The 27,724-nt window shown below is 40.8% G+C and overlaps 1 protein-coding gene across 1 annotated transcript in view; it reads left to right on the top strand.

Annotated features, from left to right (window-relative positions):
- The first annotated feature begins 441 nt into the window (after nt 1-441).
- Nucleotides 442-27,724, top strand: part of IPO5 (importin 5) — a 45,666-nt gene continuing 18,383 nt past the window's right edge. The window contains exons 1-10 of the mRNA XM_069878892.1: nt 442-629; nt 5,719-5,799; nt 12,895-13,087; nt 13,586-13,688; nt 13,920-14,016; nt 15,139-15,243; nt 18,577-18,699; nt 18,795-18,915; nt 22,934-23,021; nt 26,407-26,513. Coding sequence (XP_069734993.1) covers nt 537-629; nt 5,719-5,799; nt 12,895-13,087; nt 13,586-13,688; nt 13,920-14,016; nt 15,139-15,243; nt 18,577-18,699; nt 18,795-18,915; nt 22,934-23,021; nt 26,407-26,513 — 1,111 coding nt within the window. The 5' untranslated portion in view covers nt 442-536. The remainder of the gene's footprint in view (nt 630-5,718; nt 5,800-12,894; nt 13,088-13,585; nt 13,689-13,919; nt 14,017-15,138; nt 15,244-18,576; nt 18,700-18,794; nt 18,916-22,933; nt 23,022-26,406; nt 26,514-27,724) is intronic.

Raw genomic sequence — 27,724 nt, forward strand, 5'->3', positions numbered from 1 at the left:
TGTGTGCACACACCGAGCGGCCGCCGAGCCCCGGCGGGAGGAGCGGGAGCGGGGAGACGCCTCGCAATCTCCCGCGCTTTCCGTCCCTCCCCCCCCAGCCCTGCCCCAGCTCCGCGGCCCGGCCCGGCGCGGCCCCGCCCTCCCCTCTGTCCAATCGCGCCGAGGCCGCTGCAGCCGCCGGCCAATCAGAGGCGCCCCTCGCGGCGTTGCCCCGCCCCCGGCCCGCGGGCGCACCAGTGACACGAAAGGAGACGAACCCCCCCACTCTCAACTCCCCCCCCCGCCCCCTCCCATTCGGGGACGCTTCTTCAGTCTCGTTCTCCCCCTCGCCGCGAGACGCCGTGACGTCACCAAGGCGGGCGGGCCAATGAGGAGCGAGGCCGCGAGCGCCTCAGCCAATGGGAGAGCCCGAAAGCGCGGCTCGCGCGGGAGGCCCCGCCCGTTCCCCCCCGCGCGGCCGGCGGCGAGGCCGGCGCTGCCCCGCTCCCGCCTCCTTCCCTCCCTCCCTCCCGCCCTGTCTTTTCCCTTTCGCAGCAATGGCGGCGGCGGCGGCGGTGGAGCAGGAGCAGTTCTACCTTCTGCTGGGCAACCTGCTCAGCCCAGACAACGCGGTTCGCAAGCAGGCCGAGGTAACGGGCCCCGCGCCGCGGGGGCCCGGTCCTGTCAGCGCTCGCGGGCCGGGCAGCGGGGGAGGGCGCCGGCCGAGCCCCACGTGTGCGCGGCGGCACCGTCTGTGCCCGGGGCGGCACCGGGCCCGGCCCCGCCGCGATCGGCCCTCGCCGTGTCGCGGGGCAGCCGGGCGGTTGCGGCGGTTTGTGCCGGTGCCGGGGGGCGCGCGGCGGGCGCTGGCGGGGGCTCCGGCCGAGGGCGGTTGGCGTGGGTCGCGGATCGCCCCCCCCCGCCCCGCGGCAGCCCCGCGTGTCCGGCACCGCTCGGCCCCTCCCGCCAGCTGTGGAGCTCCCGGGGGGGCTTCTGCTTCCCACATTCTCCCCTCCGAGGAGGCTTCAGCTTCTACCACCATCGCCCCCTCCGGGGGGGCTTTCTTCTCCCCTCAACCAGTGGGGACTTCTTCTAACCCCGCCCCTTAACTCATGGGGGCTTCCATCTTCACCCCCTCCCTGCTTTAATCTGGGGGGGCGTTCACCCTCACCCCCCCCTTTAACCTGTGGGGGCTTCCACCCTCACCCCCCCTCTCCCTTTAACCCGTGGGGGCTTCTATCCTCACACCCCCCCTCTCCCTTTAACCTGTGGGGGCTTCCATCCTCACACACACCCCCGCCTTAACCTGTGGGGACTTCTATCCTCACCCCCCCCCCTTTAACTCGTGGGGGCTTCCATCCTTACCCCCCTAAGCCTTAACCGTTGGGGGTTTCCACCCTCACCCCCCTCCCCTCTCCTTAACCCATGGGGGCTTCCACCGCTACCACCCCTCACCCATGGGGCTTCCTCCAATGCCCTCCCACCCCCAACCCGTGGGGACTCCTGCTCCCACTGCCCCCCAACCCGTGGGGACTCCTGCTCCCACTGCCCCCCAACCCGTTGCGGCTCCTGCTCCCATCCCCTCCAGCCCGTGGGGCTTCCTGTTTCCAAGCCCCCAGTCCGTGGAGGCTCCTGATTTCACCTCCCCCCGTGGGGGCTGCTGCTTCTCCCCGGTGCCCGTGGCGATACGGGCCCTGGGCTGGCTCCGCCCGAGGTGGCCGGCGTGACTGAGCGCGGCTCCGCTGGGAGGGGAGGGCAGGGCAGGCGGGGGGCGCTGGGGCCGATCCCTGCCCCCCGAGGCTCGGGGACCGAACGAGGTCAGGGCGGGTGGGCGCCCTCGGTGGGTGCGGGGCTCGGAGGGCGCGGTCGAGGCGCCCGGAGGTGGCTGCGCCTGCGGCCGCTTTTCTCAGTTCCAGCCCCCCTGCCGCGGGCAGGGACGCCTTCCACTAGATCCGGTAGTTCTGAGCCCCGTCCCGGCTGGCTTTGAACGCCTCCAGGGATGGGGCGGCCACGACTTGTCCGGGCAACCTGGGCCGGTGCCTCCGCTCCCCGGAGCGACCCTCGCCGAGGGTCGGTGCCCCGGCGCTGCCGCCCGCGGTGGGGCAGGGCTGAGGACACCACCACCCCCCCTTCCTCCCGCCACGGACCTCCTCTTTCTCCACGCAGTAGTTTGGTTTTTAACTTCGGGATGGGCCGTGTATTCAAGTGTTTCGTCAGCTAAGAAATATTTCACTACAAGAAGCGTTTTCAATATGCTGAGTTTCTCTGTTATCAGCAAAAACTTTTCAGATGTGTGATTTCAGCTAAAATTCTTTGTGATGGTTAAGCCACGTTAATTCTTTCTCTCTGTCATGCTTAAGACTCCATTGTCAAGCCTAGTGGGGAATCTCTTCCATTGAATTAAATACTAGCGTCTAGGTTTAGCATGAATTCCCACTGCATGGCTGCGTCGAGTCTTTTATCGCTCTCATCACTTCAGCGGTCAGCAGAGTTCAGCACATTGTTTGGTGCAGAATAAAAAGTATTATTGTTCCTGATGCCATAGTGAAAATTCCTAAAATACAATTTGGAAGTGAGAAGGAGGGAAGACGTACATTTTTAGAAAGCTAGCAAAGTTCTGTTCAGTATTGATTACCTCAAATGCTTCCTGAAGAAGCTGAGACAATTAGTCCCACATTAGAATGGAGGGCCTTTCCCTGGGTGCTGAATTTCTTTCTCAACTGCTTGAATGTAACATAAGAACATTTGTCACAACTTTTTGACCTTTAATAAAACTGTAACAAAGCAGATTTATTGGACAACTGTGTCATAATGCCTATGAAACAAAACGTTCTTGGAAAAGCAGTTTAAAACTTCTGTCAGAAACTTGCTTGGAGCCAAGTTGGAGGTTTTTAGTCTTCATAGATACATATGCACTATGGTCAGTCAGAATAAGAAGCCGTAATTGTCATGATAGATTACCAAGCTTTCCAAGTCTGTAGTTTCATATACAAATACGAGCAGGTAGTCTAATTTTTACTTATTTAACTGCACTGAATCTGGCATTGATTTCTGCATATTTGAAAGGGTTAGTGCAGTTATTCTTATGGTTTAGAGTGGAGGGGTCAGAGTGGAGGGGTCCTCGTGAGGTCTGTAGTGCAATCTAGCGTTCAAAGCAGTGTCAGCTATCAGGTCAGACCAGGTCACTTGGGGCTTGGTCCTATTGAGACTTGAAAACCTCCAAGAATGGAGACTGCACAGGCTCTCAGAGCAACCCGCTCCTGCTTGATTGTCCTCATTAGAGCAAAGAGGTCTGAATGTCCTTTTTTCAAATTACACCTGTTCTCTCTCATCCACCATGTACAGCTGTGAAGAACCTAGCTCAGTCTTCTTCATGGCAGTTTAATGATCTTGCACCTAGAAAAACAAGTCTGTTTCTCTACAGAGTAGGTAGATGGACCCTTTTTTCTTTACAAATTGTCTTTCTTGAAGTAAGATTTCTTTGAATGAAAGTATTGCATAGCCTTTAGAAGATCTGCTTATTAAAATCGTATAGGACTCACATTTGATCTTTAACGTCTGCATAGTCCAGTCAGTTTTTTAAGGTGTACTTACTGTTGGGGGTGGTATTAAATACTATAAGGATTGAAATAACTGCAGGTGAATTGAATTGCAGGTTTCCATTTGTGTCTAGTGAAAATGAGTGAGTGTGAGGAATGGCTAGAAAGGGAACTGAAGGAGATAGACATGGATTACTTCTGATAGGTCTGGTCATTGAAATTAGTCTTATGCTAAAGACTAGACTTGATGGAGATGTAGAGTTATACCCTGTTTGGATGGGGTGCAGAGAAAGCTTTAAAAAACCAGAAGAGGAGGAAGGGAAGTCGAATCATCTAAAACGTGTTTCTATTTTAAGTATTTATGTGTATGGATCTATGTATGTGCTAGCACGCTCATGACTTTTTCTGACCAGTTTGCTGAAACCTGGTTCATTCATTTTATCTCCCATTAAAACTTACTGCAGTGTCATCTGATGATTATAAAGGCCTGTCTTTCTCTTATTTGTGTGTCCACCTTCTAATGGAGAAACTTTCATTTACTGTCTTGATGATTTTACGCTCTTTTTAGGAATATATTTCTCAGATTTGAAAAACACAAGTACTAAGTACGTAATAGACATTTCCTTGCATGTATTCTGAAAGTTAGTCATGCTGTGTGAGAAACTTTTTAGCTCTGGATAAGGTAGCTGGGGAGCTAATTGTGAACTGCAAGAATACAGTGAACATGTAGCAGGATCCGGGTACATAGTTAGGGCGTAGCCAGCAAAGTAGTCCCCTTCCAGCACAGGGGCATGGTTCTGAATTTGTCTTTGTATTTGTAGATAATAGTGCAAGAGAAATAGATACACTCATGGAAATGGTTAATCTGAGAAGCTTTTCTGTTCTGACCCTAAACCTCATTTAATTTTGCAGTCTCCATGAAATGATTAGATTAAATGCAGGGATTCACTAGGGATTGATTCTCATTGACTGTGAGTGTATATTAGCAACTAGAGAGAGTATGAAGTAGGAATCAGCTCTGTGAATGGGGCCTACTAGGAAAAAGGTATGGAAAGTGGAGGAAGATTATGTCTAATATTAAATATGTGATGGGAAACTACTTCATTGAAAACAGCAGGTGTATGGTCAATGCACGTAAATTTGCTGGAGTATTAGAAAGAGCTGCTGCAAGGGTAAGAATGCTAAGCAGGCAGGCAGGAAACAGATTGAAATGAACTTGGGCTTTGTGCAGTAGGCTTGTTCCTTGAGTTCAGGATGGGATAGTGAATATTTGGAAAGGGCTGAGTAATTTATCTTCAAAATGATGTCCACAAAAATTAACTTTTTCAGAGGTAGTAAGTATAGAACTCTTTCCAAGTGTTTTAAGAGGTTTGTCTCCAGCTTGTAATTCCGCATCTCTTATCTATGTAGGTTTAATATGTTAGAAACAAGCGTTTATAGTTTTTAAATACTCACATATTCCAGGTTTTGGATAGCAAAAGTTAATTGGTTCTATGCTGACTCCAGCTTCTAAGCAAGAATCTAATTTAAAAAGCCATAGTGAATGAACTCCCCATCAGAAGTGTGTAAGACAATGGGAACAAACTTCTTATTAAACTTTCCATTTTATTAAGAGGGTTTCCCTAAGGGGGGTGCTAAATAGTCTCTTTCTGAAATTTAGGCAGGAGCTTAAAATGAAAAGTTCTTATTCAAAATGAGATGTGCGACTGTCACACAACATTGTAAATGTCATTAAAAAGGTTCCAAAAAAAAAAAAGAACACGTTTTTGAAGTATATATTTATCAGTGGTTATTAACCTGTTGATCATCGTTCAGTCTCAGGCTTCCAAAGCTCTTAATCCTTTGATCTGATAGAAGCTCTGATGGAATCACAGGAGGATGTGTACTCTGTATATGTTGTTTTTCTGGGAGGATATGTGTTTAATTTATGTTGTATTACTTAACTCATCTCTTAAGTGGCCAGTAACGCATGCATAGATCACTGCAGTATGGAATGACTTATTAGGTAACAAAGGCTTTACTCAAGATTTTAAAATAGGTCAGAAATTTTTGGTTTGGTAGTTTTTTTTTTTTTTTGTATTTTCTATTAACTGGGTGGATACTGGAGTTATTTTAAAAGGAAAGTCAATTCACATTAATACTGAACACATGCTTGCTAGTAATTGTTTACAATAAGCCACATCCTTTTTTTTTTGTGCAGGAGACCTATGAAAATATTCCAGGTCAGTCTAAGATCACGTTCCTCCTACAAGCAATCAGGAATACAGCTGCTGCTGAGGAGGTATGTCTCAATAATCTTTGAATTCTGCAGATTTTCAGGGGAAGAAATCCATGTTCATCACTTCAGTATAAATAAGCAAGTTGGGCTTTAACTGAGTAGTCTTAATTTACTGAACAATTATATAGAGGGATCACTCCTGTAGTTTGTTGCAAGTCAGGTTCACTAGCTGAGACTTCTTTGTGTTAAGTTTCAGAGGTACACTTTCATAAGTAACTGCTTAGATTACATTTTTTTTTGTCTGGCTCTGTGTGTTGCTTAATGAATTAGTTCTTTCCTTAGAATGTGTATCTATGACTGTTAAATTTTATTTCTTAAAATTACAGATGAGAAATGCTTTCCTTTTTGGGATCCAGCGTATAAATGTGTTAAACTTACCTGTAACTTCTTGTGCTTCTCAAGTCAGGATTGGAGGGAATATAAGGTAGCAGTTGTTCTGCATATTTATTTCAGACAGCTTTTGAGTTTTGTCCTGTTTGGGGATGATAGGCTCATTAAATCATGTAGCAGTGTGATAAAATGAATGAAGAGCAGTTTAAGCTCTATGTAAGATTTTCAGGGAGCATACAGGAAGTGTGTCTTTTAGTTATTCCTTGATTTTGTAAAGGCTCACACGCTTTATCAGTCAGGTACAGCTCTTACCAGTAAAACTATTATTCACTTAGATATGAAAAATGAAGAACTACTAAGCTTTTAACATACTACAAACTTCAGAGTCACTTAAAAGTAAAACTGTTTGACTCCTTTTTTCAATCTAGAGTTTTACTGAACAGCGGAAGCATGTAGCGTGTAGAATTTCTGAACAATATTATAAGGAGGTTATAAGTGTGCTGTTTCTCTCTGGATAATGATCTCTTCTGGTAGATTGTATTCAGTTTAGAAGTAGATGCTATTTGTGCTCGGTAAGTATCAACTTTCTAGTACTGATGCTTATCTACCTACAAAGCAGTGTTCTTCTGACAGAATCATTCAGTGTTACACTGGCAAATGATTGCTTAAGAGCTGTGTGCTTTTCCATCCTACCCCTCTGAGATGTTTCAAATGATAGAAGGCTGTGAAGCAGTATCTCCTGTATTTAAATTTGCTGCTGCCCCTTTATCATCAGAATCATATAATAATTTGAGTTGGAAGGGACCCTCCTCCCATAAGCAGGAACACCTTTCACCAGACCAGGCTGCTCAAAATCCCATCCAACCTGGTCTTGAACACCTCCAGGAATGGGGCATCCACACCTTTTCTGGGCAACCTGTTCCAGTGCCTCAGCACCTTCATGGCAAAGAATTTCTTCCTTATGTCTTCTCTAAAATCTCCCTTCTTTCAGTTTAAAGCCATTGCTCCTCATCCTATCACTCCACTTCCTGTTAAAGAGCCTCTTTCCTGCTTTCCTCTGGGCCCCCTTTAGGTACTGGAATGCTGCTATAAGGTCTTCCCACAGCCTTCTCTTCTCTGGGCTGAGCAAGCCCCACTCTTAGCCTTGTCTTCATAGGAGGAATGCTCCAGTCCTTTCATCATCTTTGTGGCCCACGTCTGGACTTGCTCCAACAGGTCTGTGTCCTGCTGTCATATCATAGATAATAATCAGAATAATCAGACAATATTATGCCCTGGGAGTCAGAGCTGCATTGCACATGCCTCTGTTTTGAATACATTTGATAAGTCTGAGTTGATGACTGCGAAGTCACGCTTGTATTAATAAATCCTTGCTCCATCTGTTTACTGATTTTATTCCCTTTACATCAGCTAAGGAACTAGCCCTGTCTAAAACTTGTTTAAAATCTTGCCAATGAGTTGGCTTCCAACTTTCTCAAGTGCAAAGAAACTTGTCGCCTGTCAAAATTACTCTTACCAAAGGCATCAGAGGTTAACATTTGTACAATAACTTGACTTTTAAGTCTACCAATGGATAAATCAAAGAAAGATTTAAATGTTGGCTTGTGATTTCAGTGGGCATTAGGTGTTAGACTCAAAAAATCCTCATTATTAAAACCTGCGAACAACCTCTCTTCCCTGTAAATCCAAATACTGGTAGCGTAATTAGCCTCAAGTGAAGTCATCCTCATGCTTGATCTAAACATTGCATATAAAGATGCAGGGAAGCATTCTGTGCATGTCCAGTATGGTGCTGGTATCAGCAACTAGGCATTTTGTGTCTGCATGTGTTTTACGTCAATCGAAACGTCGGGCAGAATAGTTCGTATGTCACCAGTGGACAGGGCTTTGGGCCTTGTATGTGTCCTCTGAGCACACTGAATGTACCGGCACCACTGAACACAGGCTGCTGGAAGAAGCGTAAGAACTTTAGAGATCCCTTGCCCAGGCTATAGGAAAGCTGAGTTCAGGTCTCTCTTCACTCTGAAGCCTCTGTATTGCATTTCCCCCTCCCAGGAAAATAAGGTTAAAAAAAATACTCCATCCTGTTTGCAGGAGCTAGGCTGCTGTGTTGTAGAGAATACAAGAATCATAGGAATATTTGTACAGCAGATGGGGGAATCCTGACTCTGTAACCTAGTAATTTTGGCATTTAAATGGAGAAACGGATTCAGATTCTGCTCCCAGGATTAAATGTGTTTGACATGGGGAAAAAACCCATTAAGACAGATGAGAAATAATTCTCCTAAAAACTAAATGAATGACAAGTTTGTTCCTAACCGAATGCCTAAACTGTGGAGATAATCACCTTTTCCCTCTGTTCTCACTTCATACTTCCCTGACAGAAGAGGAACACTTGTCACAGAAGTGGAGGGAAACATCTGACTTAGCAGTTAGAAGACTTAGAAGTTAGAAGTGCCAGGTGATATGCGATTTTTGTACACCTCAGTCTGAGGAGGGGCTTGAACCCAGATCCCCAAGTTCCTGAGTGTCTTCTCACTGTTATGAAGCTAGTACTCTGCTTCTTCCTATGCAAGCACATTCTAAAGGATTTATCAGAAAGGTGGTATATATTCACAGTTTATTTGATGATTTTTAGTCTCAGGATGTGACTTGAGTGTTACAGGCTAATTCCTTTGCAGTTTTGATTTACCACCTAAATCTTTGAGAAGAACAGAAGTTCTGCATTTTCTCCTGCATTTGTTTTCTTCCTGGGTAACTCTAGATTGGCAGTTTTCAGTTGTGTCCTAATTTACAGTTGGCTAATTTAGAGCCCTGTGAATTATAATAATAAATGCTGTATAAAACTGATTCTGTGGTACTCGCAGCCCTCTTGCAGGGCTCTGACCTTTCCCTTTCCTCTCTGTATTGTCACATGAAGGGGTTGCATTTTTTAGTCTAAAAACTATTGCTGGGAACAGCTGCCTGCTCAGCGTCTGGAGGGGAAGGACTCCTGATGCACCGTAGTTTTCCTTTTGAGTTAGCACTGCATGCTCTGAATTCTCTATAGGGCTGATACCCAAATGAGGTTTTGCAAGTCCGTCTTTGGACTTTGTCCTAGATATTGATTGCTTCCATCCATGCATGTTTTCCTCCTTGGGGATTTAAAAGGAACAGTAAAACGAAGTAAAAATTGCTGTGCCTGTGATGCACGAGATGATCAGTATTTACCAAATGTGTAGTATTACCTGTCAGTTTGAATGCCAGTGAAGAACATGGTATCCCAGATTTCTCTTCATAGTTTTTCTGCTACCGTGCTCAGCAGGTTGGTTGTTCTTTTTTCTTGTGCCTTGATTCTATTATCTGTAAAATTCTAGAACATTTTTAAAGCACTGTAAATTCTATCAATAAGAAGTGGTATATCGAAACTTGAGTATTATGGCTATTTTTTAAATAGCTTTGATGTTCCAATTGTATGTGAGCACTTTGGCAATTTAGATATCTAGAAGAATTCAACGCTAGGAGAAAATTCTGGGGTTTTATGCTTCATTGATAAATCGAAGTTCTTCTTTGGGGATGTATGCTTTACGTTGTTCCCATTCTCATTAGAAGCAATAGCTGCTAAGTTGCAGGAATAGAAATGCTTGTTTGGATACATATCTTGTAATTCTTCAATTAAAAGAGCCTCTGGTGTGTGTGGAAAATACACACTTTCTTCCATAAAGCAGAATAAACACTCCCAAGAGCTGCTTTTAATCCAGTCACATTCTTCATAATTCAAATCACTGTGGTAATTTTCACCTATACATGGATATTTGTTGAGGAAAATATACCATTTATTATTACAAGTCAATTGCTCCTTTGTCATTCTTGGCTTTGTTTGTTAGTCTTCTAGTATTTTAAATTAAGTTCTTCAGAGGTAGAAATTCTTTGAGGCTACATTCTTTAAGAAAACAAGCTCTAGTCCGTATCTGGCCACGTATTATTACTTAAGGAAAGGAATGAATATAATGAGTTCAGGCATTATCAGACGTCAGAGTGTGCACAGAAACACAATGAGTATGGGAAGATGTTGAGTCAGAGTTTGTGTCTTGTTTAGTCCCAGAAAACTTGTTCCTCAGTTGAGGCTTCTCCTATATAAGTTCACCACACTAAGAGGAGAAAGTTAGTCTTTCACAATGTTGGTGCTTCTAGGGACAGGAGAAGGAATGGTACTGTTATATTGTAGTACCATTAAAGTTTTTTGACACCTTCTTAGTGGATTCCCAGAGGCAGCAGGGGAAGAATCTTCCTCCTTCCTAACTCACGTTTTCCACAATAAGGCCTGTTGCTAAAGAACCTTGGCTTATCATGAGACTACAGCACACAATGGGTACTGTGACCCTCTTCAATCACTTGCTGTCTTCCTTAGAACTGCTGGGGAAGATTAAAAATCCTGCATATGTGGTGACTTTTGTTGACACTGGAGCTGTTGAGGAGGAGGAAGGTACAAGAAATGATCCAAAGTATGGTCCAAATCTAGTCCTTCCTGTCTGCTAGTATAAAGACACTTGGTGTGCACTTTGCTGAGTAGACTGGAAGAAGGCACAGCAAGCCTGGAAACTGTGGAACTTAACAGGAATAGTATCTTGTATAGTGTTCTAGCAATACCTGATTTTTACAGGATATGTTAGAAGCTGAGGCTTTGCAGAAGTTTGTATTTCTTACCTATAGGTTATGCTGCTCTACCAGCTATAGAGAATGCAGGGAATCTGGACACCTAGTACGGTCACCTTATAGAATCATAGAATGGTTTGGATTGGAAGGGACCTCAAAGATCATCCAGTTCCAAACAACCTGCCATGGGCAGGGACACTTTCCACTGGATCAGGTTGCTCAAAGCCTCATCCAGCCTGGCCTTGAATGCTTCCAGGGATGTGGCATCCACAGCTTCTCTGGGCAACCTGTTCTAGTTCCCCACCACCCTCAGAGTAAAACATTTCTTCCTAATGTCTAATGTAAATATCCCCTCTTTCAGCATAGGTCTGTTACCCCTCATCCTGTCACTATACTCTCTGATACAGAGCCTCTCCCCAGCTTTGCCATAGGCCTCCCCTTAAGAACTGGAAGGTTGCTGTAAGTTCTTCCTGGAGCCTTCTCTTTCCAGGCAGAACAACCCCAGCTTTCCCAGCCTGTCCTTATAGCAGATGTGCTCCAGCTCTTTGATCATCTTCGTGACCCTCTGGACTTTCTCTAACAGATCCTTCCTGTGCTGAGGACTCCAGAGAAGATCCAGTACTCTGGGTGGAGTCTCATGAGAGAGAGTAGAAGAGCAGAATCACTTCCCTTGGCTGGCTGGCCATGCTTCTTTTGATGCAGCCCAGGATACAGTTGGCTTTCTGGGCTGCAGGCGCACATTGCTGGCTCATGTTGAGCTTCTCACCCACTAGCACCTTCAAATCCTCCTCTTTGGGGCTGCTCTCAATCCATTCTCTGCCCTTACCCAGGTGCAGGACTTTGCACTTCGCATCCTTGAACTTCATGAGGTTCACCTCTCAAGTCTGTAAAGGTCCCTCTGGATGGCATCCCTTCCCTCCAGCATGTCAGCTGTGCCACACAGCTTGGTGATGTAAGCAAACTTGCTGAGGCTGCCTTCAGTTCCATTGTCTCCGACAAAGATATAGTTGAGAGATCTTTTGGAAATCCAACTCCGTTAGTTCTGCTGGTCATTGAACATCTATTAATTCCAAAGACTATTATAAGTGAAACTACTTTTCATTCAAGTACGCATTGAATAAGAATATCTTGGGAACAAAATTGAGGCCATGTTACATTGGATTATTTTTGGTGAGGTTTTAAAGTGTAAGGTTTTGTTGCATGTGCTTCATCACTTTGGGAGGTGTTATTTAATTGCTGTTTGTTGTTCTAGAAACACTGGTTAGTTAACATACTACTTACAAAGTTATTCAGAGTACATCGTGTCTTTCTGCCATTACTGCATGTTTTGCTCTAATAATTTTTAATTTTTCAGCCTTTTTTTTTCCTTCTGGTTCTTGTATAATTCTGCATAAATACAGATATGGAAATGATGCTCTTGTAGAATTGCCGTATGCAAGCAGGAAGCTTTAGTAGACTGTAATATGTGGTATTGAGGTTCCTATGCTCAAATTCAAGTTTAAGGATAGGCTTTTCATCATAGGTTTGCTAAAGGCTGAAAGCTTTTTTGGGTTGTGGGGTGGGGTTTTTTGGGGTTTGGTTTTTTTGGTTTTGTTTTGGTTTTTGGTTTTTTTTTTTGTTCAGAGTTTATTTGCCAAAATGTAACTCCAGTTTCCTTAATCTTTTGTGTGAAATTTATTTGTTTGAGAATGAGAAGGAGGTTTTGCAGGTTGTCTGACAGAGTTGTCCCATTATAGTCACTTGTTCATCCAAAAAAACCTGTCTGGATTATAGTTATCTCTGTGAGCCATTTTAAGTTGGAAAGAAGGCATATTTGGTGATGCAGCTAAGTCCTTAACTTGCCACAAGGTAGTTCAAGGTTCAGCTCTAGCAAAAAAATCTAATCCCTCTGCATTTCATGATTATTTCTTGAAGAGCTGTAATTGTTAAGAAACATGGTTGTAAGCTGATGTTTCTTTACTATGTTTTTAAATGCTGTTGTAATTGTCATCTGTTATTTGAGAGGTATTCCATTCACCAAATGAGTCTACATAGTGAAAACTGATTCTTTGCAAGCATGATATCAGCCTTTCCTCATAAGAGCATTCTTACGATATCAAAACACTTTAACATACATATTTTCTTATTCAATAGGCTAGACAAATGGCAGCTGTTCTTCTACGGCGTCTTTTGTCTTCTGCTTTTGAAGAAGTTTATCCAGCTCTTTCACCTGATGATCAGACCTCTATCAAAAGTGGATTACTGATGATTATTCAGTTGGAAACACAGTCCACTATGAGGAAGAAAGTCTGTGACATCGTTGCTGAATTGACCAGAAACTTAATAGGTACTTTATAGAAGCTGATATGTGGTAAAACATTTATGTCTTGATAGTAATTGTATTTTTATCTCTTCTTCTCTAGTCTTGTATAGACTTATTCACACGATGTGCCTACTGATCCCATAGTTTTAAAATAAAATCTCTAATTTGTTTACACTGGCTTTGATCAGATAAAAACAAGATTCCTTAACTCTACTTTTTAAATTGATTGAGTTTATGTGAGATTGTATTACGATTTAGAAATACAATTTTGTGTAAATTCTAATGGATGTTAAGCTGAACATCTACGTTGGGTTCTTTATATAACTATAAATAGAGATCATCATCTGTTTCTCAGTGCCTTTAGATTTAATACTTCAGACGTATTTTACACTGTGACTTGGACACTTCTTCAGATCAGTTTTTTTTGGTCAAGAATTATAATAATGATGATTGACTGCCCTGCACAATTGAGATCCAACCACTCTTAAGTTTGCTTATCCTAAAACTTAATGCTTAATCTAGATGAAGATGGCAACAACCAGTGGCCAGAAGTTCTGAAATTCTTATTTGACTCTGTCAGCTCTCAGAACGTGGGACTGCGTGAGGCTGCTCTGCATATTTTCTGGTAAGATTTCAGACTTTTCCAGGCAAATCATATCTGTAAAAATGTTAGAAACACTGTCACAACTTAATTAACAAGCAATCCTATATATTTCATTTATTCTGTTTTATTGTGCTTTACTTGACTTTCACATGTACTGTTGCAATCTATAGCTTAACAATGGATAAGTGTAAAACAATAGAAATTCAGATAGTTAAACCTTAACTATTAGATATTAACTTTCCTTATCCTTAGGAATTTTCCTGGGATTTTCGGGAATCAGCAGCAACACTATTTGGAGGTCATTAAAAGAATGCTGGCTCAGTGTATGCAAGATCAAGAGCATCCTTCAGTAAGACCTTTATGATTTTTTTTTTGTTGTGTTTTGCTTCAGTATGTCCTGAGCATAGAAGATTAGTGTAGTAGTTTCAAACATAAAGAAAGCTTATACCATAGGGTGCAACTAGGGAATTGGTTTATATGGAACTGATGTGCATCTGGAGTTTTAACTTTGCCTACTGCGAAACAAAAAGGTCAAACTTCTTCATGCCCTACAGCTGACTGGCTGGCTCACATCTGTATTTCTTAGGCTCAGAATCTTGCCTAGTAGTTATGCTTGGAGAAACCTATTTGTAGTGGCCCAAAGCAGAGCCATGGGTTTTAGCCAGCAGGATGAGGAGTCAAAACCTCCTTGTTAAGCTCCCTTTCCAGTTCATATGTTTTAACAGTAGAGATACATACTATCTGCACTCAGCATGTCTTAAAACTCCGGATAAATGATAGCTCCTTGAGCTGTTTGTGCGTGCTTTACTGTTAAGGGCATGTTAGCTAGTCTTGCTTTTCTGCAAGACTTCAGATTTATTGATTTGTGCAGAGAATTGTACTTTGAAAATGCTGCTTTTGTTGTGGAAAACGCTGGGCAAGGATAGGAAACCCTGCTGTGGTATCTGGGTTCAGTTTGCTGCTCCCCCACGGGTTACTTTTTCTGACCTTTGAAAGTCAGCTGAGTAACATTTTCTAAAGTACCACAAGTCATGCCTCTAAAGAAACATTTTTTAAACACTTAGATTGTATTTTTTGAAAAATGAAACTTTGACAGTTGCATCCGCAGTTGAAATTGGAATGGAAGTTGAAAATAATTTTTTTCTTGTTGTTAGAAAAAAGGAGCCCAAATCAAAAACCAAAGAAACCAAGACTGAGGAATACTTTGCCGTCTCATAATATAGTAAACTTTCTTTTGTATCATGAAGGACATAGATGCTAAAAATCTTCACTATCACTTTACCTTAATTTGAAGTAACATGTAAAAGCAAGCCCATGTTAAAAACTAATAGTCATAGCTACTAGGAAAATGTAAACGGGAAATAATTCTATAAAGTGTAGTCTTATAATAGACCTACTGTTAGAAGAAAACAAAAGCATGTTTCATTACCAGTTCTTCATGTTTCTTTCTCCAATTCTGTCTGTCTTCTAGATCAGGTGTCTGTCTGCTAGAGCTGCAGCCGCATTTGTGCTTGCTAATGAGCACAATCTTCCCCTTCTTAAACATTTTGCAGACTTGCTACCTGGAATCTTGCAGGTAAGAAACCACACAAGTAACACTTAGTGCCATTAACAGTCTGTATTGACTGTATCCGAACATAAATTATTGGTCTGCAAATTTGTGTAGCGTATGAATTTATGCTGAGACCTGAATTAACTGTATCTTAGTTATCTTGCTAGTGACTGATGTCAGGCTACAGTGGAAACTAATAGGGAATTTTTTAAAGGTAATTGATAGGGTTTTAAGGAAAATTGTTCAATGCTGATTAATTTATTCAGTGGTACTCAGATAAATGAGTTAAAATGTTTCATAGAGTACTTAACTCAAAATCATACAGCTTTTAAATTAACCGTGATATTGATGTATGCTTTAAATATGCACTACTCTGAGGTTTCAAGTAATTGGTGGTTGGGAGATTCATTGAGCTGTGATATCCTGTATCTCTTCAGTTTAGAAGAAGCATAGAATTACTCTGAACAAAGATTCTCAGAGTAACAGCAGTAGTCTAGGCAAATGATCTTTACTGCTTGATAAATTAGGAATTTGCAAACAAAATGCCTTGTTAAGCTTTGCATAATTTCTGAGACTGGATTGGATCTCTTTTAGGATGGATGAATTGGAGCAAAAGTTGGAATTCTAATATAAAGCTGTTTACTTTTGGGGAAAAGCTTATTATAAATCAAACCAGAGGAAAAAATATTTTGTGCTCTGAAGGATTTCACAGTACAGTTCCCTTTCTATCTTAAGAAAAAAGTGGAACTAAGCTCCTATGATAACAGTGCTAGTGAACTTTTTGTGATTTTAAATTAGGCTAAATTTAGGTTAAGTACTGGCTTCTTGGTACAGTCAGTACAGCAGGTTCCTGTTGACAGTGTGAGCCAATAGCCATGTTTGTGTGCTTTGTGGGACTGAAGAAAAATTTTGCCAAGTTTATTGTCTTCTGCAACTGATGGGGTTCTGCTTGATCTTAAATGGAAGCTGAAAGGAATTTATTAAAATCAACTGAACTTGAAAAGAGCTCTAGTATGTATAAAGATAAGCATTTTTGTATTGAGGTCACTATTTGGTGTTTAATCCCAGTCTGTGACTTTAGCAATAACAATTGTATTGTTCAAAGAATTGTAACTGACTGAGAGGACCTTGGCTACCAAGTACTCTGTGAGGGGGAGTGAGGCAGGATTTGGGGTGAGCATGCCATTTGTCTTGGGTTTTGTCAGTTAAACAGTATGCTGGTTTTAGATGTCAGACTGATAGCCTACTTTGTGTGATGTAAGTTTCGTTGCTCCTATTTTAGGCTGTAAAAATACACATACTTGACTTGCATTTTCAAACTTTAGTTTGCAAATATATTGCACAGAACTACGTGAGGAAATCTCTTTATGAAGTACTTATTGGGAGGAGGAGTGGATTTTCTGGCTGTGGTAACACAAGATGGATATGAAGATCTGAGTTTATAAATAGGAGATGGGATGTGTTAGAATAGCGGTGAGTGACCTTTGGGGACAGTTGGATGCTTTTTTTGTTGCTGTTGAAGTTTGCTTTGTTGAAGTACTGGTGTGGTAAAAAAAAACCCTAAAAATAAAGTTCTGACTTAGCAATTCAGTCCTTTCAGTAAAATTTCTATAAGGTTATGGTGAAAGTTGATATTCCAGAACTAGTAGTTGAAACTTGTATCCAAGAGACTTGTGTTGCAGTAGAGGTAAAAGCAGCTTGAACTTCAGCTAACTTCTCCAGTTGGTAGTGTTTGATACTACAGAAAAGTGCCTTTGCCTTTTAGGACTCAGCATGACTTTTGAACTTCTTTCTTCAGAAACCTAGTGTTACTTTAAGAAACTGTCAGAGTTGCAGTAGGTGTAAAATAGAGAGTTTTGCAGAAACTTCCAGTAAATATTACATTATCCTTTGCCAGATTCGAAGGATGAGTGGTAACTATTAGTCCAAAAGGCCTTAACAATGGAAGATGACTTTTCTTCCAGAATGTTTCTGATACTGGAAGATGCTGCCTCTGTTTAGAAAGTGTGGACTGTTTGAGTGGCATTAGGCAAAGTGTTGGATTCTAGACTAAAGTATTAAAACACATCTAACTATTCATTTTAAAAAAATGTTTCTACATTAAGAAGACATGAAATACTTGACTAATGAAAATTCCTTTCAAACCCTTAAAAGTGCATTTAAAGACTGTGGGGTTTTTTTACATTCGGCTTTTCATGTCCTACTTCTAGAAGAGTTTTAATAACATTGAATAACTGCTTGGGCTTTTGGTACTTGAGTATCAACCTGGTCAGTTAAAAGTAAGTTTTAAATGACTTTTCAGAATGTAGCTATGAGTTAGTAAAGATACTTCCAAAAAACATGATTTCTCTTCACCTTTCCTGTATCCTGTGACAGAGGGCTGAAAGGTTTGCTTTTTTTTTTTGGGGACTCTCCAGAGTTCTCTGAAAAAAGATAATTTAATCTTGAGATTCCTGGTGTTTGTGAGTGTAAACTGCTGTTTTCAAAGCTGTTCTCGCATAACAGGGAAAAAGGAGTTAGGCTCATGTTCGTTCTTTTGGGCAGTTATTTTGAGTTCTCCTGTACTTGAAATGCATTTTGAAGTTGTCAAAACAGTGTGTGTGATTTTGCATGTTGACACATCTGATATGTGACCTTAAGTCTTTTTGAGAATTTGTCTACGGTGTTGGATTTAAACAAATAATGGACGAAATGGTTTGCATGTAATGTTACAAGCTATAACTCGCTTGTAGAAATTCTGTATTTTTGGACCCTGCGTATGATATCTTTGTAGTTATGGATTTATGCACACTGGCCACTGTAGCACGGTCCAATCCCAGGATTCTGCTGAAAATACAAAGTCTGAGTGAGGGTTTCCAATTGATCTTTTATTAGTCCTCAAATTGTACCTCTAGCTGAGTGCCCCCAGGGAAAGGGAGACCTATGCCAATTCACACCTCTCAATTATACCTGTACCACCCATCACTCCATCCTTGAAGTCAAAGTCCCATCATTTAATTCTGGTCCATGGTCTCTTGATTTGTTACTGGTTTTCACTGTGGTGGGGCTGGCCTTCTGGAGTTACTTCATTCTCTTGGAATTGTGTGTTTGGTCTTCATCGTCTTTGTAACACTTGGATTTGCCAGATTCTGCTAGTTCTTTGTTAGCAGTATCAGTAGCATTAGTTTTTCACTTTGACAGTTCTTGTGGCCTGAGGCTCCAACTACTTTATCTGCAAAGGCTAAGCCACTCTGCTAAATGAGACTATTCAGAGAGACAAGACTGTAGTTAATCAAATGTCTTCTGTAACAGTGGTCCCATTCATAGTATTTTTGGGGGCAGTTTATTGACTCTTATCTTCATCTGGTCTCTTTATAGGTTGTAAATGAAGCCTGCTACCAAAATGATGATTCTGTCCTGAAATCCCTTGTAGAAATGGCAGATTCTGTTCCTAAGTATTTGCGGCCACATTTAGAACCTACGTTGCAACTAAGTCTGAAGGTAAAGCAGGCTTTTTTTTTTTTTTTAAATAATAATAATTCTTTCCACCCCAAAACTTCTATTTTATTAATTTGCTCTAATCTTCTGGATTGTAGTTGTGTGCAGATGCCAATCTCAGTAACATGCAGCGTCATTTGGCGCTTGAAGTAATTGTGACCTTGTCAGAAACAGCTGCTGCTATGCTAAGGAGGCATACAAACATTGTTGCACAAGCCAGTGAGTATTTTACAAATTTTCTTTGCTGAAACAATTTTTTTTTTCCTTTACAATGTTGCCTTTGCAGATGGTCAGTGGCAAAACCGTGCCTGACTTGGAATTTGCTGATGTTGGTAACTTTGGGTGATACTGAATTGAATTTTTGTATGGAGAAAACCCCTTCTTATTATGGCTCATTGTAAATTAACCCATGCTTATGCGGACACCAACAATTTGAATATATATAGTAGATTCTTCCATTGATGTTTTCAAGGAAAATACTACTTTAATGCTTCTCTGCTGGCTTTGAAAATTTATACTGTAAGAAAAGTTCCACATTTGAAATTTAGTGGGTAGGCCAGATACTCAGTGGTGCTGGCAACTAAAGACTGAAGGGATTCATGATGCATGTTGATATTGAGCTTCAGTGTTGAGTTAAAGCTGTGAATCAAAAATCAGATCCTTCTATAAGTACTTAGAGATGGTCTAATTAGTCTAACATGCGGATTGTAAATTCTTTGGAGAGGCACTTTTTTAATCATACATTATTATGTGAGATACTAAAAATTACAAACTTCTGGACTGCCTCAGCAACAATGCTGTACATACTGGTATTTCTCTGCCTTTCAAACCCTTTTTGTGAATAGATCACAGCACTGACATAGCAGTGTAGCCTGCTTTTTTGGAAGGATTCTTCTTCCTCCTTGTCTCACTTGTATCTGTCTAGAGTCTTGCTTGTTTCCTGAAACTTGCATAAAGGTGGTCATGTAAAAGGCATCTTTTTTCATTCATGCGCTTAGGCTGAGGAAAGTTGCATGTATACATGTCACTAAAATAATAATAAATGGAAATTATTCTGGAAAATGTTGTGAATTGGATCTCCTTGGCTTAAGTGTTTAAACTATTGAATAGAAGATTTTTTACTTGTAGAATAGTTTTATGAAGAACAGATTCTTTCAGAATGTATTGTGGAATTTGAAAATGTTTAGCATGCTATTCAGCTTGTTGGGAGTATTAACACTTGACACATGCTGTCCCACAAATCATTATAAGCTGCTTATCTGGTCAGGCAGCGTAGTGGAGAAGTACCTCTTATCTCTTTAGAATGTATTACTTTTATATTGGCTTGCTATTTGCTGTTTAGGAATGAAATATTTGTGTTAAGATATTGTATTAAGATAAGGCACCATGTGGGAATAAAATGGGTTTGCAACCCATTGTGAAATTGTTTCTAATGTTAATGAATCGCTAAGGTGAGAGACTTTGCAGAGCCAGTAAAGCATTTGTGTTAAGAGAATGATAAAAAGGTAGCCAAAAAGGATGGCTTTTGTCTTGGTTTTGTGCCTAAGTACAAAAGACTTGATGTTTCCATTCAGCTAAAAAGCTGCTAGATCACTTGGTCTTTGCAACTAGAACTGGGTCTTAGGCAAAACTGTCATCTTATGCTGGTTTTACTAGGCATAATGTTGATCTGGAAGTAAGTCTGTGTCCTGTGTACCAGTATTCTGCTCATTGGCATTCTGACTTCCCTCCTTGAGCTCAGTATAGCTCAAGATAGCTGTGTTTCATCACTCGTTCCCTAGAAATTGGAGCACAACTTATATTTGGTTGTAGTTTTTCTCAGTCTCCAGAAAATGTAGAACTGTGGCATGGTCTGACAAGAAGCAGGCTTAGTGAACTCATCCTTAACTTGTTTGTAAACAGTCTGTATATTGACAATTTGGGGGGCTTTTGGGGACAAGGTTGAAACTTCACAGCTCTACATTTAAAAAAAAAAAAAAAAACTTTGTGAAACTGTGTTTATTGGCAACTACATTCACATTAAACATCAAGAAGAAATAACATGTTTACAAGCTTTTGTAAGTTCTGGGTGTAATCATGGCCAGACACAGCTTTGGATGGCAGTTTCTTCTCAGCCTTGCTTGTTAGTAGCAACGAACAGTATGACATCAGTTTTTGGGACCGCATAGCATTTGTGGCAGATGATGGTTGACTTCCATATTTCAGAGGTGTGATGATAAGTCCTTTTTATGTGTGTGCTTATAAATATATGTATCTGAAAAGCTTCTGGGCTATGATACTTTTTCTAAGGGAATTCTTTTCAATTTCTAGCAAGTATGTAGAATTCTGACACATGGGCATCATTCTAGAGAGTTCCTAATGTCCATTCAGTGATCTCAATATGTATATAAAAGCTCTCTGAAGGTTTTTGCAGCCATAGTATAATCTCTTTCTGAAGATATGTAGCCACAATAAGCAAACCAATCCATGATTTTATCTTTTCTTGATACTTGCTGCAAAATGCTATCAGTGAGCAATATTTTCTTCCATCACCAGCGGACTATAAGCTTCTCATCAGTCCAGATGTATGGTGAGGTGAGTTTGCATAGGTTTGTGCCTCTGTGGTAGATTATAGTACTGTAAGTATATTATGAATGTCACCAGTCACGGTTTACCTAATCATCTGCCTTAAAATCTCGTCAGCAGTACGGACTACTTTATGCCTATTAGTTTTTGAGGTAGGTTCTTGTGAAGGGCAGTTAACTAGACTGTCCTAAAAAGATTCTTAAAGCTCAGAGGTTGAATATTTATCTGAAAACTTTGTTTCCAGGGCAAAGTGAACCTTTTTTTGCATAAATCGTGTTGAATTCAAACAACCGCTCTGAGCAGTTAGTGTAATACTTGCTAATAAAGAATGCTTAAGAGCACCTCACTTTGCTCTGAAGTGCATGGTATACTTTTCACTCCTTGGGCTTCTGACCTGCACAGGAACAAGCAGGCTCACAACAGACAAATCGCTCCTCTCCTTCCTATGAGAATAACTTGGAAGAATAGGTGTTGCTTTTTGCGTAGTAGGTGAACATGATAATAAAGATTTTGTAATAATCTCTATAAAAACCTACCCTGAGAAAAGCAGACAGAATCAATTTGCAGAGGTAGAAGCAGAAAATTGGTGGATTATGTGCAAGTATTTTCATGATACAATAAAAAAATTACATTAAGTGGGGAAAAATCAAGTTCTGAATCGTTACTTTATTGTAAAAGTAAAACTTTATAATAAGTGACCACTGTACCTGTTGTTAACAGTCATAGAATGGTTGGATTGGAAGGAACCATGTAGGTCATGTAGTCCAGCCTCCCTGCAGTGAGCAGGGACATCTTCAACCAGATCAGATTGCTCAGAGCCCCACCCAGCCAGGCCTTGAATGTTTCCTGGGATGGGGCATTTAGCACCTCTTTGGGCAACCTGTTCCAGTGTTTCACCACCCTTGGTGAAAAAAAATTCTTCTTTGTATGTAGCCTAAACCTCTCCTCTTTTAGTTTAAAAATTACCCATTGTCCTATTGTTAACAGGCCCTGCTAAAAAGCTTTTCCCCATCTTTCTTATGAGGCCCCTTTAAGTATTGAAAGGCTGCAGTTAGGTCTTCTGAAAGTCTTCTCTTCTCGAAGCTGAACAACCCCAACTCTCTTAGTCTTTCTTCATAGATGTTCCAGGCCTTTGAATGTATCATGTTAGTAAAATTAAGGGTCATTAGTCTTCCGTAATGATCTTAAGTCTCTTTTATCAGTAAATGTAAAAGGATGATGTCAGAGTTTAAGAGAAATGAATCATAGAATCATAGAATAACCAGGTTGGAAGAGACCCACCTTATCATCGAGTCCAACCATTCCTATCAATCACTAAACCATGCCCCTTAGCACCTTGTCCACCCGTGCCTTAAACACCTCCAGGGAAGGTGACTCAACCACCTCCCTGGGCAGCCTGTTCCAGTGCCCAATGACCCTTTCTCTGAAAAATTTTTTCCTAATGAATGAAGTGTATTAGAGTTCTTAAAGTGTATAATACTATATTAAACCCTTTCAAGGTACTTAAACTTTATTGGCTGATACGGTTTGACAGACTTGGCTATCTGCTGCTGGAAGAAGAGTTATTTTTCTTAAATTATTTTTTGAAAGGAGAGAACTTTAAATTTATACTTGTTATTTGAGGGTCTATTTTATGAAAGCAAACTGAGTTGAAAACTTCTCTTTTTTTCAGTTCCTCAAATGTTAGCAATGATGGTTGACTTGGAAGATGATGAAGAATGGGCAAATGCAGATGAGATTGAAGATGATGATTTTGACAGGTAACTATGAAATTTGTTGTTTCAATGTATTATCAAGACTGCGTGGCTAAAGGGCAGATTTTAAATGCAGGATGACAACGGCTGCAGTGCATAACTTTTTCTTTACCCAAGCACCTCTTCCAGTTTTGTTCCCTTGGTCATCTGCTGTATATGCGACTGTTACCAGACAGCTTATATGCAAGTTATTTATGTACTGTTCAGTAACTAAGTAAATTCTTTCAGTATTTGTATATTGCTGCAATTTACTTCTACAAGTTGCATGTCCTTGTTTGCTGTTTTCCACTGGTTTAACTTTTCAAACTTGTGTTGCTTCTGTCATAACAGCTACTCAGTTCAGAAGTCAGTGCTTCCTAGTCCTTTAAATTGGGAGCTTATCTTGAAGTCAGGTGGAACTAAACCTGAAGTAAACTGACCTGTTTAATCAATCATATACAACCAATCTCTTCATATTTTTCTGTATTTATGCCCTTGAAAAGGTGGTGTTAAAGAAAAAAATCTGCCTACCTTTGAAAGGATATCAAAATTGCACAGTGGAATTCCTTGCTGGATTTCCTCTAGCTCAAAAATATTATGATTTTGTTAGTATTTTTAATCCCTTGGTATTACCATCTTGGGATGTCTTTGGCAAGAAAGGTCAACTGAAGGTGTGTAGTCCTTCTGATTTACTTATCCCTGTGTGTTTTTTAGCTTGCTCTAACTTTTCACTAGAATGACAGTGGTTTGTTTACAACATCCTGTTAGATCTGCACTCATGCAAATATACTGAGAATGAAGTAGAAGAAAGCACCTGTTATGTGTCGGAGATAACTATCTCCACACTTCTGTGAAGAAGACACAGGTGTTCACTTACCAGTCTAGACACTTTCTGCCACATCTGGCATCTTCTTCAAGACTCGGATAGAAGTAGTGTTTTAGAATCACATAATCCCTAGGTTGGAAAAGTCCTTTGAGATCATCAAGCCCAAGTGTACCTGTGCACTACTAAATCATATCCCTAAGCACTTCGTCTACCTGTCTTTTAAATACCTCCATGGACAGTGACTCAGCTGCCTCCCTGAGCAGCCTGTTCCCATGATAACCCTTTTGGTGAAGCAGTTTTTTCTAATGTCCAATCTGAACCTCCTCTGGCACAGCTTGAGGCCGTTCCCTCTCATCACATATCACTTGGGAGAAGAGACCAACACCTACCTTGATACAACCTCCTTTCACATAGTTGTGGACAGTGATAAGGTCTCCCCTCAGCCTCCTTTTGTCTAGGCTAAACAACCTCAGTTCTCTTAGCTGCTCCTTGTGAGACTTGGTCTGAAATAGCTTGCCATAGGACGCAGATCTTTGTAGGTAGATAGGCAATAGAAGAAATATTGATCTAACACTGAACTGTATTGTGACTTCTACTTGATAGTGGGCATGTAAAACTCATGCAAAACTCAGGGTTTTGTTGGTTTTGTTGTTCCCATTGATTATGGAATTGGAAGTAAGCTGCCCTTTCTTCCCTCTCTCACATGGTAGACCAGCACACTAGAACCTGTTTTAACTTCCTCAACTTTGAAATTTTGCCACACAGGTAGAACTGTCAGACACAACTGCTTTCAGGTTTGTCAAGTAGTTGAATCTTTTCATTCAGCTAAATTTCACGTGGAACTAGAATATTAAAGTTCAAATCATCATCAGGCCTTTCAGGGCGTGGAAGTTTATTCAGAAGTCCTGCTTTAGGCAGCTTAGTAAGTATTCTGAATCATCCCCTTGAGGCATGCCAATTTCTCTTTATTGTCAGCAGAGTAACTTTGCTCTTCTGAACATAAATCAGCTGCCTGTGGATTTTAGAGTGGAAATTTTCCTTTTTTTGGTAAAAGTTGCAAGCAAGGATGAGAAAACAAGTTATGCTCAGGTGCCTTAGCCTAAAGGAGAAATATAACTCTTTTGGCCCACTTGAGTAGTAGGAGAGCTTGAGTCTTAAACACAAAATACTGGACATCAGTTGGTGTCTGTTGATTGTGTGTGTGGTGGTAGTTCTTTCTTCTAGCAGGTTCATTCTTGTTACTGTGCATTTCCCACTGCTGAAGTTCACCTTTGTGGAGAGTTGCTGATAAGCTGATATGCATGCTAACCACTTCTGGTGCTTGAGTCTTTTATAGCCACATAAGGCAACTCTGCAGTCCAAGAAACAGGCTAATAATCATCAGGCTGTAGCCTAGTTAGGGTGTGTTCGGATCTGACTAAAGGGGATGTGAGTCAGCCTACACAAAAGTCCCAGGGAATATGTTAGCATTTCCAGTTTTTTGTTGCTCTGACTTTATTGAACAGTGAAATTCTAAAGGAGGAAAAGGTTAATCCAACTTCCTTTTTCCCTGGCAAAAGCTTTGCAAACATTGCAGGGGAAGCATGTGGTCATTCTTGTAAGATACGCTATCTTTATTTCCTCAAATTGAATGTGTGAATTAATAATAGTGGAAGGAAGGAGCTCGAGGAATGTAATTTCGAATGAAAATTGCCATTAACTTCAGTGAGTTTGCTCAAATCTAAACCTGAATGCCCATGCTCTGTTGTCTTGCTGCTGATGCTTTTGCTTGTTTCAACGTGACTAATTTGAAAGACAAATACAACACTGCAAATATCTTTGGGCAGACACCTTTGTTCACAGAACGTGAGTTTCTAGATAGTTTATGGTTTGTAATGAGACCGGATGATTCAACAATAATAGTTTGAAGACCTCTATTTCTGATCCAACTGACAGATGCTTGAAAGAGGAGGGAGAGTCATCCCTTTCTGAATTCAGTATTTCCATCAGCATGAGCATCTGGTTCTAGCCATATTCAAACTGTAACAGTAGTTAGCTGCGTCTTGGAAACTTTTTCACTTTTCTGTAGGGAATAATTCTATTGGGTGGAGCAAGTCATGTTACCCAGATAATGTTTTGCTATTTTCAGTTCTGAAACTGGCCGAGTGTCACAAATTCCTCACCTGGACTGGCTGTTTCCTACCCAAGTCATTGACAAGAGACCATGCTACTAAAGTAATGGTATTGCAGCCATGCAGGGAAGGTCTCTTATGTGCTAAAGCTTGAATTCTGCTGGTTTACCTGATTTATGGCAAACCTGAGCTTGTTGGTGTTCTCGTGGCAGTGTAACACTCCCCAGTATTGTTGCAGAATTCATTGCAAATTTAGTTTACAGCTATGCAGGTTATGTGTGTAATAGTTGCAAAATTCAGTCCATCAGTGCAAGTAAGGCCCACGTTTCTCTGCTTAGGAAATTTATTCAGTGGGCTACAGAATAAAAATATTTAGGTAGCAGTTAAATAATCTTGTGATCAAAGCATCCCTGGATGTGTGTGCTTTTAGGTTTGTAGATATCAAACCATTAATGTTTCTGTAACTGATATTTAGCAATGCAGTTGCTGGTGAGAGTGCGCTGGACAGGATGACATGTGGCCTTGGAGGAAAACTTGTTTTACCTGTGATTAAAGAACATATTATGCAAATGCTTCAGAATCGTAAGTAACTATACAATTCTGTTCTTTCTGGGAACTTTGATTCCGCTTAAATCTTCCTGTTAGGCTGCCTATTATATTTTATTTGCTCCCACTTTTGATTTCAGGAACAAAACTGGTAAATGCAGTGAATTTGGAAATTTATACCTTTTCATAAATTGAGATTTATTAAACTTATCTACAGTGCATTACAACTGTTTGCTGAACCATGTGCAGATGCATAGAGGTGTTAAAAACAAAACTAGATTTTTTTAACTCAGTCTGAGTTAAATAAAAGGACAATATAAATAAGGGAAGACTCACTCTTTCTTCGTATCATTCTCTTTAAATCAATACATAGTGTCCCAGTACCTAAACTACCTGTTATTTTGTAGTTCATGTTTTTTCTTTCTTTATAAGTGAAATTTTAATACATGACAATTCGTAAAGGAAAATGTTTGTTTTTTCTTCCTGGAATTTGATAGACCAAAATACAGAAGTCAGTGGTAGACTGTCTGTGTTTTGTATTTGTTTTATGAGATGAATGCGTATATTTTTACTAGTTGCTTTATATGCTTCTTTTCCTCTTAAAATACCTGTAATGCTTGCTTGGGCAATTGTTCAAAAAATATGGTATGTTTGCATACGCTTTTGATTGTGGTATGCTTTGAGCCTTTGAAGTACAAGATGATGCAAAATTTATGGTTACCTTTCCTACCGTAATGAGTTAAAACCCAGTCCAAAAAACATGGCCACCGTACTGAATATGGAATATAGAACTACTCAAGGTGACACCTACGGAGTGTGAACACTTATAAAGTCTCTTTCAAGTTTTTTGGCAAAGGAAGTTTATTCTGGAGGCAGATTAACCTGACTTTTCCAATATTAATAGCTTCAAGGCTAGCAGAAACCTAGTTTTGTAGGACCCACAGAAAGGTGTGGAGTTTAGTGGCTGTATGACCCAACTCCCTTGAAGGGGAGAAATCATGCAATTGATGCCTGATGCTCTATTTCTGCTGGGTTAGAAATTTCCATAACCGTTAGTACTTTTTGGAAAGGGAAATGCGATTAGATGTTGTTTGGTTCAGAGGCTTTAAACTGGTAGGGAGTTGGAGGAAAGATGAAGACATTTTAGATTAAAATGTTATTGACTCTATGGAAAATTATTTTTTTCTTTCTTGTGTCCCCACCAGTTTTCTCACAAATGTTTATTGAAATAATTTAAGATTTCTGGG

Source organism: Phaenicophaeus curvirostris, chromosome 1 (assembly GCF_032191515.1).
Source record: "Phaenicophaeus curvirostris isolate KB17595 chromosome 1, BPBGC_Pcur_1.0, whole genome shotgun sequence".
Lineage (NCBI taxonomy): Eukaryota > Metazoa > Chordata > Aves > Cuculiformes > Cuculidae > Phaenicophaeus > Phaenicophaeus curvirostris.